The 18,024-nt window shown below is 38.8% G+C and overlaps 1 protein-coding gene across 7 annotated transcripts in view; it reads right to left on the reverse strand.

The window, feature by feature from the left end:
• The window catches only part of E(bx) (nucleosome-remodeling factor subunit NURF301 E(bx)), a 464,290-nt gene that overhangs the window by 152,380 nt on the left and 293,886 nt on the right, over positions 1 to 18,024 (reverse strand). For all 7 annotated transcript variants that reach the window (XM_068230140.1, XM_068230142.1, XM_068230143.1 and 4 more), the window contains one exon: positions 3,912 to 4,241. In XM_068230140.1, coding sequence (XP_068086241.1) covers positions 3,912 to 4,241 — 330 coding nt within the window. The remainder of the gene's footprint in view (positions 1 to 3,911; positions 4,242 to 18,024) is intronic.

Below are 18,024 nucleotides of genomic sequence, written 5' to 3' on the forward strand. Positions count from 1 at the left end.
TTGGTATTTTGTCTTTGTGTATTTTTGGATAGGCTTTTGCAGTTGGTAGTTGGGGGTTCATTACTGTGAGGTTCGCAGATTCTGTTTCAGTAAGTAAAAAATGTGTGTTCTTAAGTAAAGCTTTAAGATTCCTTTGTATATTATTTGTTGGATCTTTACATATCACTCAAAAGGTGTTGTCTTTAAAGCATTCTTTAGTTTTTGATATATAATCGTCTTTATTGATGATAACCGTGGTGTTGCCTTTGTCGGCTTTTGTTATGAGAAGATTATTCTGTGTAATTTTATTTTTAAGTTTGTTAATGTGTACTTTATTTGCAAAATTACTGTTTGGATTATTGTTACTGATTTTGTTAATGTACTGTGGTAGTCTTTTTAAGATATCATGTCTAACTTCTTCGCGTAAATCGTACGGAATCTTTCGTATGGCACGTTCAGTTTCTGTGGCGGCAGTTGCGATGTTCTGGAAGGCTGACATGTTGCCCCAATTATGTTTGGGTCCCTTGCTCAATATATCATTTTCTGTTTCACTGAATGTGATTTTAGTGAGATTCTTCACTGGTGAATGAAATCTGTGTTCATTGATTTTGTTGGGGTGAGTCAGAGGATTCGCGTTCGTGGTTGAGATTGTTGGTTTCATTTTGGATGACTGTTTTAGGGTTTCTAGTTTCTTGTTTACAGTGTTTTGTTTTTTGATTGCTAGGTCTTCTATTTTTGTCTTTAGTGATGTGTTGGAAATGATCCCAATAGTTGTATGGGAGCTCTTGGGCAGCTTTCAGATGCAGTTGGTATAATTCGTTGTTAAGGTGTTGCTTTTTATTATAGAAGAATTTAATTTCTGCTCTTAGCCAAATTTTGTTGGTCCTCTTTTGTGTATTACGTGTCTGGATGGTAGATCTATGTTTGTTATTGTATTTACTGAGAAATTTGGGTGTTAAATCATTTGAGAGGCATTCTTTCAGAAATGCAATGTTTTTAGTTGCATTCATTAATTTGATCTTTATGTTCCGGTATTTGTATGCGTTTCGTTTTGCCTGGTTGGCCGTTATATCTTGATTAATTAGTTTAATTTTTCGTATTGATAGTTAACATGTAACATAGATAAGAAAAGGTTCCACCTTATCAATACCAATTTTATTTATATAAGATTAACTTACAGGACCAGTTTCGACTTTTTGAACAATCATCAGCTGTACATTGGTACCTTTACGTAAGTCAAATACTGGTTGAATTGCCTTTCCAAATGGAGAAGTTGTGGGGAAGCACTATGTCAAGCATTCAAATTGGGCATGTTTAAGAGTAAAAATTGGTTATATGGTACATTCTAGATGGTTAAAAGCGAGTTTGTTTTTAGGCCTAAAATTTGTGTAAACTAGCTAATTTTTAAAAATACAGGTATATTAAACACTCTAAAATGCATAGCACATGTTAAAATCCTTTATGATGGCTCAGGTCACTTCATTGGAGTGGATTTATACGTCTTAGATATGTCTATATTCTTGTTCGAGTCCAATGTAGATGAAGAATGTCCGTGCTTGCGCTCATGGGCAGTGCTCTCATGGGGGTTCTACTATATATTAAGGTATATCCACTTTTATATTTAATAGGTTTATCATATTGTTAATAGCAATTCCAGTATATGAACGGAGGTAGATATGTGCAGCTGTGATTGATACATTAACTTTAAGTATTGAATGTAGTCTCCGTTGTGCGTAAATACAGCAGCGGACACAAGCCCAAAGATAGCGCGATACAGTACACGCCAGGCAGCCAAACTCAACGCATCCCAACCACTACAGCAATAGTACGTACTTATCACGTTAACACACACACAAGCAGGCATTTTTTCAGATTATAACTCTCTTACACACACCAGCAAAATATCATAGATGAGAAAAGAACCACCAACCTGCATCTGAAATATTTACGCACAACTGAGAATACATTCAATACTTAAAGTCAATGTATCAATCACAGCTGCACTTATCTACTTCCATTCATATACTGGAATTGCTATTAACAATATGATAAACCTATTAAATATAAAAGTGGATATACCTTAATATATAGTAGAACCCCCACGAGAGCACTGCCCATGAACGCAAGCACGGACATTCTTCATCTACATTGGACACAAACAAGAATAAAGACATACGCAAGACGTGTAAGTCCACTCCAATAAAGTGACCTGAGCCATCATAAAGGATTTTAACATGCACTGTATATTTTAATATGTGATTTTAACATGTGTTATGCATTTTAGAATGTTTATTATACCTGTATTTTTTTAAAATTAGCTAATTTACACGAATTTTAGGCCTAAAAACAAACTCGCTTTTAACCATCTAGAATGTACCATATAACCAATTTTTACTCTTAAACATGCCCAATTTGAATGCTTAACATAGTGCTTCCCCACAACTTCTCCATTTGGAAAGGCAATTCAACCAATATTTGACTTATGTAAAGGTACCAATGTACAGCTGATGATGACTGTTCAAAAAGTCGAAACTGGTCCTGTAAGTTAATCTTATATAAATAAAATTGGTATTGATAAGGGGGAACCTTTTCTTATCTATATTACATGTTAACTATCAATATAGAAAATGAAACTATCAAGAGGTAACGGACTTCTACTGTATTTTTGAAGGCAAAGCGTAAGGGAGGAAAAAGGATGAACACGATTGTTGTTTAAATGGGTCTAACAGCTAGGTCATCGGTCTATAATGTAACGAGGTGCAACGAAATGAAACAATAATTAAAACTTCAAAATGTATCCACCGACTTAAATAGATTCCATTCACAATGTCGCATTTTCCAAGATGATGCTCGTTATAAAAAGGGGTCCAAAATCCAGGTCACCAGCCCCTCATAACAGTACCAATCACTGATAAAGCAGAACCATGGCGTTCGTCGCATAAAGGTGCTGATCACGGGCAAGAGCCAAACCCGTGGTGTTTCTCACAGAGTGGTACCTAATCAGAGGCAACGTAGACACATGATGTTGTTCATATAGTGGTACTACTCATAGGAAAAGCAGACCCATTCTGAATACAAGGAAACTGACACATTCCAGCGCAGCTTATTGCACCGTTTCTCGCAAGGACATTAGTCCGCGCAGCCGAGTGTCCCCCCTGCCAGACCCTTGGTGTTGCTCACACAAGGGTACTACTCCTCATGTAATGGTACTAATCACAAGTAAGTCTCATGGTTCTAAAATCAACATCCCTTGGTTACCCATTTTAGTCGCCTCTTATGACAAGCAGGGGATACTGTGGATGTATTCTTTGTCTGCGTCCCCCACTTACAGGGGTTGGAGGAAAAAGGGGAGGCTGACCTAAGTAAAAGTATCTTGAGGACATCAGACGGTGAGTGGGATGTGGAAGTTACAGTTACATCTCAGTGTGTATTTTTCTTTACAGGTGTGTTACATTTAGCGTTTTTAACAGACTGAAATGCTTTAAAGTTACATTAGCTAAGTCGACACTGTAAAATATGGCTTCCATCTTAGAGGGGGGGGAAAAAAAAAAATCAGAATATTGGCTGAAGGGTAGGAACTAAGTCGACACTGGAAAATATGACTTCCTTCTTCAAAAAAACAGAATATTGGCTGAAGCGAAGGAGGACGGAAACTTCAACCACTGAGCAAAGCCCCTAGGTGTTATTAAAGAGGAGTAGGCTAGGTGCCGACACGGGTTATCCCCCCTCCCTCTCTGATTACCATCCGACATCCAGACATGCAGGTCGCTCATGGGAGTCAAATAGAAAGACTTGCACATGTCCTCAGACACTCCCAGCACTAAAAACCACATGATTAAATAAATAAATAAACAAACCTCTACAGGATCAATTTCTTACATTATTCATGCAACATTTCAATGCCCGACCTGCACTGCCTTGTTATAACTTACCTGTCCCACTTGGACAGCCTGCTGTGCCGGGGCAGTCTTAACCACCAGGTTTGCTGCGGTGCCTACGGTGGCCTGTACTGGCACCTGGAGGGTATTGACAGTCTGCGTCGTAAGCGCGGGAACAGTCGTGCCTAGAGCCCCAGACACAACCACAGTGTTGGCACTCCCGATGACGGTCGCAGCTCCCCCGGGTGCAGCAGTCCGAATCAGCACCTGCTGTCCACCGATAGTAGCCAGCTGGGCCTTGCCTGAAGCCAACTGCTGAGCCAGGTTCGTGTTGCTCACCATGATCTGACCCGTGCTGATCAGCTGGCCACTCGCAGTCATCACCTGCAACAAGCACACAAAGTGATGGTAGGCTTGTCTCCAGTAAATAATCCCGCAATTCCTTTCAATTCCAAAAAAATAAAGTTTGAATGAAAATCCAAGTACAATAATAATCTACTGAACTATTTTCTAATTACAGTGGACATTCTATTAACCGGCCTGCTTGAAATTAGACCCTTGATTTTTATTAGTCCTAGTCCTAATGCTATTAAATGTGCATGTTAAGACATCCTCATCAATACGTTTTCTCTTCCTGCTGAAAATAATCAAATTTTTATAGCAATGTTTCAGTAGACGTTATCAATGACTAAGGGCGGTATTCATAATCGATACTCTGGTGCGAAGAAGTCATACTTAATAGTTATGTACTTCATGAAGTCCAACTTTATGAAACTAGGTGCAATTCACAGTCATTTAAGTGCTTCTTATTCAAGTTACACTTCATCAAGAGTACCCTCGACTTATTTCTGTTTTAACCACAACTAAACCTATAAAATTGAAGATGATCTTAGGGCAATGGGAAGAGAAATTATTGAAAGGTAAGAAATCCATGCTACATAGTGCAATTTACAATGTATTATGGACCTATTTGAATTCAAGACCGGATCCTTGAAGTCATTCATGAATATATTTATCTAGGCTCAGCTGTGAATGATAAGAGTGGCTGTGAACAGGAAATTAAAAGAATAGCTCTTGGTCGCTGTACAATGGAATAGTTGAAAATCATCAGGCATGACAGAGGAATTAAATATTAAAAATTTCATTTTCGTTCTGTATCGACGTCGCTAAACATGTATAAAGGCAAATGTAAAAGATCCACCAATTGAATACATCATATATATAGAGAAAATTATTACTTGACAGCAAGTACTAGTACATGTTTGGTCCACTTATTGGACATCTTCAGCTAATACCATCAGCACTAACATATTTAAAAAACAATGGATTAAAATCTATGGGAAACTACCGTATGACTCATTAAAATCTATACGTAACATCAAATTAAAATATGGATAGAAAGTGCATCTATTAAGTCGTAAAATCACACATATTCTGGCAAGCTAAACACTGGTCTTAAAAAGGTTCTTTGACGTGTTGATATATTAGGTCTTTATGTGGTGAAATCCAAATTATGTCGCATGTACTAGTACTTGCTATCATGTAATAATTTTATCCGAATAAATTATGTATTGAATTGGCGGAACTTTTACATTTGCATTTGTACAGAGGAATATTTAGAAACTCCAGAATCCAATTGGTGCAGACTCTCCAATTTTCCATCTTCTTATATGGTTGTGAAATGTGATGCCTATGAAATGTGGCCGAATTCACAGACAGAACTTATAAGTGTCCCTTATAAGCCAGATTTCATTTCATATTACCTACTTAAGTGTCCCACTTATTGCTATAAGTGGACCTCCTACACACTTAAGTGATTCACTTATGTTGCAGCAAGATGGATGATAATGATTTTGCAGAATGCTTTCCATGCACGCAGAAAATGCATAGATGGAAAATCCTGTCAAAATGTACTGTGACCAACAATTTAAAAAAGGTTTCGTTTTAGTAACATGACAGTTATGAATATTCTTGTTCCTTTGGTTGAGAGAGTGAACATGTCCTCTTGAGGATTTACTATAGTCACCATTAATGAAGATATTGTTTTGAGATTTTATGCCATCTTTTAATTTCAGGATATTATTATCATTATTTCACTTAATTAAATGGAAATGTGTTACAAGTTGTCAAGACTGTAGGCCTATAGGACAGTAAAGAACAACAATGACTTATCACAAAATGAAAAATGTTAGACAATACCATCATTTATTTTAATTTTGGTTTGTGCTAATTATATCAGGCTAGTCAACCAGTTGTTTGTTGGATCATATCAGAAGTTACTGAAATCATGGTATCACACATCAACACATACTACTGTATTTCTATTTTTTAATTGGGGAAGTAATTAGCCCTACTACGATGTAAGGGCTGTGGCTATATTTGTCAAATCATTAAAAGCTTTGTAAGGCTAGATATTTTACATTTGGAGGAACATTTGTACAGTTTCAAATACCTGGATAACTATAAACATATTATATTAAGAAGAAAATTAAACTCTGGGCATTTTCGTAGTTTGCATTATCCACAAGAGTTTTTCCCAATTCATTCATATTCTGCTAAGAAACTGCGTCGGTCAGCTTGTTCTATATTATGTGCATGTACTTTGACACAAGTTCTTGCAGGTGCCATCTCAGCTTGCTGTATTGTTATCCTTTAGGCATTCTGATAACCAAATACAATACAGACTATCTTCTAACCTAAAAAATGGCAACAAATGTCGCACGATGTCCTTCGATAAACAAAATACAGTAGATCATCTCACTTTTCAGTAGCCAGAACTATACGATCCAGGAAGCATGGGCATAATATACAGCATTGCCACATCCCCAGTGAATACTTACTGTATCATTGTGTGTGTTCTTTAAGTGCTGTCTATGAAATGTAAACTCTTATAAGAGAATATTTATTATAAGTGATCCCTTATTACTGAAGGGTTCCATTTATGTATAAGTGCTGTCTATGAATTTGGCCCTAGATCAATTTTGATTATAGCTGAAGGTGACCAAAATTAAAGGCCAAAACATGTCCTAATGTTTTCATGAACTTTTAATATAATTAGCATACTAAGGGCCGAATTCATAGACACATAAGTGCCCCTTATAAGCCAGGTTTCATTCATATTACCTACTTAAGTGTCCCACTTATTGCTATAAGTTGACCTCCCACACACACACTTAAGTGACTCACTTATGTTGCAGCAAGATGAAGGGATTGTTTCAAGGAACATGTTGCAAACGGACTAAATGAAAAGGCTGAAGGAAACATAATAGAGGAAGAGTGGATAGTCATGAAAAATGAAGTCAGCAGGGCTGCTGAAGAAATGTTAGGAAGGAAGAAAAGATCAACTAAGAATCAGTGGATAACTCAGCAGATAATACACCTGACTGATGAACGACAAAAATACAAGAAGGCTAGAAATGAAGAGGGCAGAAAAGAATACAGGTGATAAAGAATGAAGTGGATAGAAAGTGCAAGGTAGCTAAGGAAGACTGGCTGAAGGAGAAGTACAAGGATGTCGAAGGTTGTATGGTTCTAGGAAAGGTAGATGCTGCATACAGGAAAATCAAAGAAACCTTTGGAGAAAGGAAATCTAGGTGTATGAATATTAAGAGCTCAGATGGAAAACCACTTCTAGGGAAAGAAGACAAAGCAGAAAGATGGCAGGAACATATCCAACAGTTGTATCAAAGTGAAGATGTAGATAATTTGGTTCTGGAACAAGAAGAGGCTGTTGATGCTGATGAAATGGGAGACCCAATTTTGAGGTCAGAGTTTGACAGAGTTGTGAGCGACCTAAATAGGAACAAGGCACCTGGAATTGATGACATTCCCTCTGAATTACTGACTGCCTTAGGAGAAACCAGCATGGCAAGGTTATTTCATTTAGTGTGCAAGATGTATGAGACAGGAGAAGTCCCATCCGATTTTCGGCAGAAAGTTGTTATACCTATTCCCAAGAAAGCCGGTGCTGACAGGTGTGAAAACTACTGCACCATTAGTTTAGTATCTCATGCCTGCAAAATTTTAACACGTATTATTTACAGAAGAATGGAAAAACAAGTTGAAGCTGAGTTGGGAGAAGATCAATTTGGCTTCAGAAGAAATGTAGGAACACGTGAAGCAATCCTGACTTTAAGTCTCATCTTAGAGGATCGAATCAAGAAGGACAAGCCCACGCACATGGCATTCGTAGATCTAGAAAAGGCATTCGATAATGTTGATTGGACCAAGCTATTTATGATTCTGAAGACGATAGGGATCAGATACCGAGAATAAAGAATTATCTACAATCTGTATAAAAATAAGTCTGCAGTGATAAGAATCGAGGGCTTTGAAAAAGAAGCAGCAATCCCCCCTCCTTTTCAATGTTTATATAGAACAGGCAGTACAGGAAATCAAAGAGGAATTTGGAAAGGGAATCACAATAAAAGGATAGGAAATAATAAACCCTGAGATTTGCCAGTGATATTATTTTATCTGAGACTGCAGGCGATCTGGAGAAATTGCTGGATGGTATGGATGGAGTCTTGGATAAGGAGTACAAGATGAAAATAAATAAGTCCAAAACAAAAGTAATGGAGTGCAGTCAAATGAAGTCTTAAAAGAAGTAGATAAATATTGTTACTTGGGTAGTAAAATAACTAACAATGGCATAAGGAGGACATAAAATGCAGATTAGCACAAGCAAGGAAGAGCTTTCTTAAGAAAAGAAATTTGCTCACTTCAAACATTGATATAGGAATTAGAAAGATGTTTTTGAAGACTTTCGTGTGGAGCGTGGCATTGTATGGAAGTGAATCATGGACGATAACTAGGTCAGAAAGAAAGAGAACAGAAGCTTTTGAAATGTGGTGTTACAGAAGAATGCTGAAGGCGAGATGGATAGATCGAATCACAAATGAAGAGATACTGAATCGAATTGGCGAGAGATCGATTTGGCTAAATTTGACGAGAAGAGATAGAATGATAGGACACATCCTAAGACATCCAGGACTTGTTCAGCTGGTTTTTGAAGGAAGCGTAGGTGGTAGGAACGGTAGGGGTAGACCAAGGTATGAATATGACAAGCAGATTAGAGCAGATTAGGATGCGGTAGTTACGTAGAAATGAAAAGGTTAGCACAGGATGGGGTGGCATGGCGAGCTGCATCAAACCAGTCTATGGACTGATGACTCAAACATCATCATTACAGGTATTTCGCTTAATTAATTGGAAAGTTGATAAGTTATCAAGACTGTAGGCCTATGGAACAGTGAAGAACTATACTGAGTTATAAGGAAAATGAACGTATTGCACTACCACCATTTATTTTAAGGTTGATTTATGCTAATTATAACAGGTTAGTCAACCAATCGTTTGCCGGAGTATATCAGAAGTTTCTGAAATTATGGCATTGCACATCAAAACATACTATTTACATTATATCGGGGAAGTAATTAGGCCTATTACAACGTAACGACTACGGATATATTTGTTAAATCATTAAAAGCGTTGTAAGGCTAGATATTCTACATTTAGATGAATATTTGTACAGGTTCGAGTACCTGGATAACTATAAACATATTATACTAAGAAGAAAATTAGACTCTGGGCATTTTCGTTGTTTGCATTGTCCACAAATTTTTCCCACGTCATTCATATTCTGAAGATAAACTGTGTCGGTCTGCTTGTGCTATATTATGCGCATGTTCTTGCAGGTGCTGTCTCAGCTCGTTTTGTTATCCATTCTGATAAGTGATAACCAAATACAATATAGACGATAATTTAACCTCAAAAATATCGCGCGCGGTCGCGCGATGTCCTTCGATAAACAAAACACAATAGATCATCCCACTATTCGGTAGCCAGAACTACATGATCCAGGAAGCATGGGCATAATATACAGCATTGCCACATCTGTAGTGAATACTTACTGTATCAATGAGTGTGCTGTTTATGTGCTGTCTGTGAAATGTACACTCATATAAGTGAATACTTATTATAAGTGATCCCTTATTACTTAAGGGTTCCACTTATATATGAAATGGCGTATAGCTTTTAGTGCTGGGAGTGTCCGAGGACAAGTTCGGCTCGCCAGATGCAGGTCTTTTGATTTGACTCCCGAAATAAGGGGCGAAATTAACCAATTATGGTTAAAATTCCCGACCCCGCCGGGACTCGAACACGGGACCCCTGTGGCCAAAGGCCAGCACACTAACCATTTAGCCATGGAGCCGGATTCCACTTATGCATAAGTGCCCCTTATAAGCCAGATTTTAATTTCATATTACCTAAGTAAGTGTCCCAATTACAGCTATAAGTGGACCTCCCACACACATGTAAGTGTCTCACTTATGTTGCAGCAAGATGGAGGATAACGATTTTGCTGAATATGTTGCATTTCATTCACAGAATACTTTCCGTGCACACAGTACAGTAGAGAAGGAAAATCCTGTTGAAATGTAATGTGACCAACATATTAAAGAAGGTTTCGTTTTAGTAAAGTGAGAGTTAAGAATATTCTTGTTCCTTTGTGTGAGAGAGTGAACATAACCTCTAGAAGACTCAATATCTCACCATTAATGAAGATATTGTTTTGAGATTTTATGCCACCTCTTAATTTCAGGTTACTATTATTATTATCATTACCAGTATTTCGCTTAATTAATTGGAAACGTGTTACAAGTTGATAAGTTATCAAGACTGTAGGCCTATGGAACAGTACGTATTGAACAAGTAGACCTATCAATAAATTATTTTATAGAAACTGAATCTCTGTATAGGCAGCTTTAGCCACCTTGTTGCCAACAACGTCATGTCTGGAAGCATGAACATAGAGAAGCAGATGATTAGCGTGAGGCAGTGGGTGAGCAAGACAACACCGACAACACTGCTGATGTTTGTCTGTCTATATTGATGATCAACAAAATCCTAGACCAGCATACTATGTCTGTGAAGCTGGAAGTGGAAAGGGATGACAAAGAGGATGAAATGGAACCAACACCGAAGACATGCCATCAAATTTCATAGAAGCAACGGATACCCTTCGACGATTTGTGTTGAGCTTTGCTGTTGGCGATTATGATATGGCTGTATTAAAAAGACAAACAGCTTGACTAAGTAGTATATTCCAAGCTGCCACTGCAGAGATGGCGTGGTAGGACATTAGTACATAAAGAAACTTGAGTGGAGTTTAAAAAAGTTAAAAGTAAGAAAGACTGCAATACAGAGAGAGTTAGAATTTAAGCAGACAAATTGGGGCAAATATTTGTTTATAGGAAGAGGAATTAAGGATTGTAACTAACGGAGATGTTCGATAAATTTCCATTTTCTTTGAAATCATTTAAGAAAAGACCAGATAAACAATTGATAGGGCAACAAACATAAATGTAGATCAGTGACAATTTCTATTCCCTCCCCGGTGGATGATGTTTACATTTTGTGGTCCTTCCACTGTGTACTGTCTGTCAATATTTTGAATACGCCTCACTATTCTGTATCGAGGTAAAACAGAACCCCACGTAATCAATTTCAGTTGCCTGGGGAGATGTAAAGAATAATGCATTCGAAACACTGGTGACCTGTACAGAATAACCTAGCCAAAGAAAATAATGACAGCCAACAGATGTGGAAGATTCAACTCTAAGGAAGTTTACAGAGCTTGCAGTGAACATTTGCTGTATCAGAGAAAAGGTGCAATAGAAAAGCAGTTATTTCATTCACACATTAACTTTCTGTCCAGTGAGTGAAAGGTGAGACATACTCTGAAGGACACTTCCATCCGTCCGCACGCACGGACTAACTTCTTCTTCTTCTTCTTCTTCATGTGCCATGTCCTCGCAGAACGTTGGCGATCAGTAGCATGATCTGTTGTTTGTTCATAGCTGTTCTGAACAGAGTAAGCTTTGTCACCCCAAACCACTGGCTCAAGTTGCCGAGCCATGATGTCCTACTTCTCCCCGGACCATGTTTTCCCTTAATTTTCCCTTGGAGTATTACTTGCAGAAGGTGGTATTTAGAGTTCCGCATCATATGACCAAAGTATTCTAGTTTCCTTCTCTTGATGGTAGTGAGAATTTCTGGTTCTTTGTTCATACGGTGCAAAACGTCTATATTGGTCATTTTAGCTGTCCAAGGTATCTTAAGCATCCTTCGGTACGTCCACATTTCAAATGCTTGCAATCTCTTGCACATGGTCTCAGTTAGTGTCCATGCCTCAACGCCGTACAACAGAATGCTGAAAACGTAGCACCGGAGTAGTCGTGTCCGTAGTGAAATGGAAAGGTCACGGCTTGTCAAAAGTTTCCTAAGTCTCTGAAAAGAAGTTCTGGCCTGCTCAATTCTGCATCGGATCTCGTGAGTAAGGTCCCAGTCATCATTGATGTGACATCCCAGGTATTTAAATGTTGCCACTCTCGCGATCTGTTCCTTCGCTGTTGTGATTTTTTTTTTTTGTTTGCTAGGGGCTTTACGTCGCACCGACACAGATAGGTCTTATGGCGACGATGGGACAGGAAAGGCCTAGGAGTTGGAAGGAAGCGGCCGTGGCCTTAATTAAAGTACAGCCCCAGCATTTGCCTGGTGTGAAAATGGGAAACCACGGAAAACCATTTTCAGGGCTGCCGATAGTGGGATTCGAACCTACTATCTCCCGGATGCAAGCTCACAGCCGCGCGCCTCTACGCGCACGGCCAACGCTGTTGTGAGATTACCTCGAATGCCATCTTCATTCCTACTTATAACCATCCACTTGGTCTTCTTTACATTAAGCTACAGACGCCTATTTATGATTACCAAGCCAGCAAGGTTTGCTCTATAAGTAAGAACTTGTGTTTTTCGTGTTTACGATAACACCGACTTTTTAAAAATATTCCCTAAAATGCTTGGGAAACAGTTACCTATACTTAAAACGTTGTTAACAATTTGAAAATTAGACAGCTTAATTTCGCAAAATAAAACGAAATGAGACAATAACGCGAAAATGTCAACTTTATTAATTTTATATGCATAATAATGTGAATTCACGGTGTTTGCCTTCTTATAAAGATTGTTCCGTTGCCAGAATAAACAATCGTGTCCATCACAGTCTTACAAACCGGACGAGTTGGCCGTGTGGTTAGGGGTGCACAGCTGTCAGCTTGCATCAGGGAGATGGTGGGTTTAAACCCCACTTTCGGCAGCCCTAAATATGATTTTCTGTGGTTTACAATTTGCATTAAGAGATACAAACTTCATGCAGAATGGTCCGTATTGAACTGTGATTACATATAAAATTAAAAGTTTAGTTTAACAGTTCCACCTTTACAATACAAAATTTTTGTAATGCATTGTGACTGTTTCGTCTTCTACTACATAGCATCAAACAACAAGGTTTCTGTGATATATGAACATTGTTTATGGACTATTCAATATATTGTGCAGTTCGTGTTGTTGGGTGATGATGACCTTGACCTTAGGTCGAAACTAGTTCCAAATAAATGTTTCATTTGTAATATAACACACATTACAAAAATTTTGTATTGAAAACGTGGAACTGTTAAACTAGACTTTTAATTTTATATGTTCCCATTTCCACACCAGGCAAATGCTGGGGCTGTACCTTAATTAAGGCCACGGCTGCTTCCTTCTCATTCCTAGGCCTTTCCTATCCCATCGTCGATATAAGACCTATCTGTGTCAATGCAACGTAAAGCAAATGGTAAAAAAACCAAAAACAGTCTTATAAGGTCAACTTGTTCTCTCAATCATTCAACTCGACTCATGCGCGTACGTCATTCTGCTTAAGAAGCTGGTCAGTAACAATCTTATTTTCCCTCTGTGTTCTGTTATAGCTAGTCTTTAAAATACTAAATTATGATAATAAAATAATTAAAAATAACACAAAATTCTAAAAAAATAATGCGAAATTTTTCAAAAATAACCCCGATTTCCACCATAACATAAAACAAAAAACACAGGTCCCAATCTACAAGTTTTCAAATGTAACCAACAGATTTCAGGAACTACCTGAACTTCATTTTTATATCATAAACGGTAACTCGCTCCTGGAATAAGGAAAATAAAATGCACCTAACTGCCTGTTATTTGTAAACAAATATGGCAGCAGCCTGGAGTAGAGCGGATGGTGTTATTCATGACTGGCTTGAGAATATTGATGTTGAGATTGACTATGAAAGTGTGCGAAGTAAAAATAATTAATTTCCAAATGATACTGCTGAAGGTGAATCTGATTCTATTTCTGAAGAGCCAGCGCTAACAGATAATTCAAGATTTACACAAGGTTCAACATCAACAGGTAGGGACGTCAGTAATGTGAGGAATTGGGAACTTGAAGCTAATAAACTTACTGATGTCACATGTAAGCCAGTTTGTGAAATTCACTCTGTGGTAAAGAAAAGGTTAGAAGATAATCCCACAGAGGTGTAAGTGGTCAATAAATTTCTAAACCCACAGTTCTGGGATCATGTAACAAAAGAAACCAATAGTTATGTGTGTTAAGTATCTTGCATCTTTGCCAAATTTCCCTCGCAGTGGTAATATTCCCTTGATGCCTCAGGGTCGATATACTGGCTACTACCAATCAAAAATTGCTCCAACTCTGAAGGAATTAGAGCCATCCAGGTGATGCTGAGTGGTAGAGCAAGGGGACTCTGCAAGGATACCTCATTAGAGTAATTCAAATGAGAGGTTCTTTTCATGTGGACACCTGTATTCTAGTGTCACATACATGAGAGGACTTAAATGTATGGTGGAATGCAAGTTGTTTCCACATGTGTACCTCAGTGTATACATTCACCCGCATTTCCTTAAAATAACTGAGAAAGTAAATAGTATGTAAGGGTGCATTTTTTTTTTTTAAATTGGTAGGCCAAAGGGTTAAGTTAAGATGTTCTCAACCTGGGCCAGGGAGCTTAACACCACTACCAATTCAAAAAGTAAAACTCTCACTTTACAAACCAATTCAACAATTTCCATATCTCCAGTGTAACCTATGATGTATAGAAAGATAGCAACATTAAAAGGTCCAACAGTTCTCCTCAGCCCTTTACAACCTCGTTCCTGCTTCCCAACTTCACCACTAACTGATGTAGACAGATCTACAGTCCTGATGTGGGGTATGTAAGATGAGAAGAAGGTCAATCAACAGGGTTCCCAATCAGTACTGATGTCTGACCTCCTAATGAAGTTGGGAAACGAGAAGAAATGGGACTGATGACAAAAGATGTGGAGATTCTCCCTAGTCTCTACCCACATTGACCTGGCAATGACGTCCTGCTGAGTGTTCCTTACCATGATCCTATCTTTCTATATGTGACTTGATTTGACATTCGACACTTGTTTGTACCTTCCACTGGAAATCACTTGTTTCCTTACAAGCCTGACATAAACTGACATGAATAATCCCACTTAAGATCAGTTCTCTACAGCAAGCTTGCGACGGAACTGACTTCACTTTACATTCGGTGGAGGCATGAGTCTACATTTAAACAGAAGTTATACCACGCCTGAGCAGCTGCTTCTTTCTGAGTAGTTATTACTACTCTCTACTAAAAAAACATACAAATTTACAGTTAATATACATGCATGCACAGAAATGGTGTCCAGATATAAACAAAGCATGACGTCCCCCCACCTCTTCGCTACAGACAGACAACCATTTATAAGACTGTTGTGAATGAAATGGGCACCATGATGGATGTATAGCAATACACACACTGCACCTTCAGCACTATCCGTTCACTCCCTTCCCCTCCTTCTCCTTACTGGAGTGCCCTTCAACACTACCCCTTCACTTTCTCCTCTCCTTTTCAGCACCGAAGTGGGGCAGGGGCAGTGTTGATTGTTTATGTCGGGACATCATTTCTGAGCATGCGTATACAAGTCAGTTTGAAGTAAAAACATAACATGTAAGATTATCTCTTCATATTACACATGCACAGTATTTTGCAATGTCCAGTGCCAATTTGGCCTCGTCAGTTGGTAAACAGCACTTTGTTACTTTTCACTGGTAATCACTTGTTTCTTTACAAGCTATTTACCAACCGATGAGCCCAAATTAGCACGCTGAGGCAAAACGCTGGGAATAGGAACGAATTAGCCTGAAAATTTATAATATCCAATAACGGAGCCATTATTATAAATTTACTCATTCGGGACAAATAATTCACGTTCTCTAAGGGAATCTATATCCATATCCATATCAATGTCCAATGCACTCTGAGTTACTTGTAGGAAATCATCCTCTGTGCAAGATGATGGGCACAGCGGGCGCTGAAGCATGTGTGGCCACATTCACACCTTGTATCACTTGTGCTGAATCCCCATTTCTTCAAGTTATCCAATGGATCATCCCCGTCTGATCGTAGCCTGTTCAGGGACTTCCACACCAGCCAGCTTTCATTCTGTCCAGGTGGTCAGTGTTCATGCCAAGATTGGGCTACTAAGTCATATGAAATATATTCACAAAGCTCGGCAAGAGTGAAAATATTGTTTACTCGGATACGAGTCGCATTCACCGCCGCCGAACTGGTCAACTGCTGACATCCATCCGCAGAGGTGAGGGACCTTCTCAGGTGAGACAGTAAGGACTACAGAAATCCTTATGAAGCTCTTCCGGGGTCTCAGCCAATGCTGAAAGGACTATGCCCATGCAGCGGGTGGGCGCTGTTCTCTTCCACTTTAAGCTGTTGGCAGCTACTTCTCTACATACACAGAGCGGTACTATTCCAGCTACGTAATAGAGCTTATCTGTTGGAGAAGGCTGCAGGTTTCATTGAGGACTGCATCTGCCTGTGTGGCATGAGATGAACTGTACCAGATTGGGAAAGCATAATCAGCAGCATAAAACAGTGCCATTGATGAAGAGTGAGGACAAGAGCGTCATTGTGACCCTGCCAGTCTACACACAAGATTGTTCCGCGTAGGAATTTTCATCTTATTACTCTTACAATGGGTTTTGAACGCTCTATCAAGGGTTACTCCCAGGTATTTTGGAGTATGACAGTGCTGCAAGTGGATACCTAACCATTCTATACGTAACTCACAATGAGCCACCCTGTTCGTTAGATGGAAAGCACATACTTGTGTCTTAGAAGGATTGGGTCTTTCTGATCGTGGTACCCTGACAGATTTTTCTCTCCATTTCTGAGTAGTGAGAGTGATATCTCTTCCAAAAGAAGGCCTGTTGTTCATCTTTAGGATACAAGGTCAGAACAGTGGGTCATACAATGCCAGGCATTTTTCAGTGGTTTCTAAATTTACTAAGAGCACTGATTTTTAAGAGGTAAGGAGATGTAATTTGGTATGGTAGGTATATACACAGATACAGGAAAATCAGTTTGGTTTCAGAAGTGGAAGGTCAACAATAGAGCCCATTTTCATTATGAGACAACTAATGGAAAAGCATTGGGAGTACGGGAATGATATGGTGATGACATTCATTGACATTGAAAAGGCATTTTGACAGTGTCCCCAGGACGAAAGTTTGGGACAGTCTGGTGCAAAAAGGAATTGGACAGGGATTAATAAAAATGATCATGGCATTGTATAAGGAATGTTGTAGTTGCGTGCAAACACAAGTTGGCAGGACAAGTTGGTTCAAAATAACTAGTGGGCTGAGACAGGGAAGTGTCCTATCACCAATCCTGTTTACAATAATAATGGATGACATCATGAGAACAGCAAAAGCAGCATATGGAGGAAGAGAAATGAACATGATGTTATTTGCAGATGATATTGTGATTTGGGGAGAAGACGACAGGAAGGTTCAAGAACAGTTGAATGTGGTGAATGGGAAGATCGAAGAATGTGGATTGAAAATAAGTGTAGAAAAGAGTAAAACTCTTGTTATGACTAGAGGGGAGAAAGAAGGGAAAGGTGAGATTAGACTTGCAGACAAGCCCCTGGAAGTAGTGGAGACGTTCAAATACCTGGGGAGTGAAATAATGGAGAATGCTCGACTGGATGCTGAGATTAGTAAAAGGATTCAACTTGGAAGTTGTTTCTATCATAGTGTAAGAAACATGTTATGGGACAAGGATGTGCCAACGGAAGCAAAGGATACTATTTAAAAGATGTATTACGTACCCATAACAACTTACGGAGCAGAAACTTGGACAGTGACAAAGAAGGATGAGAGTCGAATACAGGCAGCCGAAATGAAGTTCTTGAGGAGTATGATACAGAAGAG

The sequence above is a fragment of the Anabrus simplex genome, chromosome 13 (genome assembly GCF_040414725.1).
Source record: "Anabrus simplex isolate iqAnaSimp1 chromosome 13, ASM4041472v1, whole genome shotgun sequence".
In the NCBI taxonomy this organism is placed as follows: Eukaryota; Metazoa; Arthropoda; class Insecta; order Orthoptera; family Tettigoniidae; genus Anabrus; species Anabrus simplex.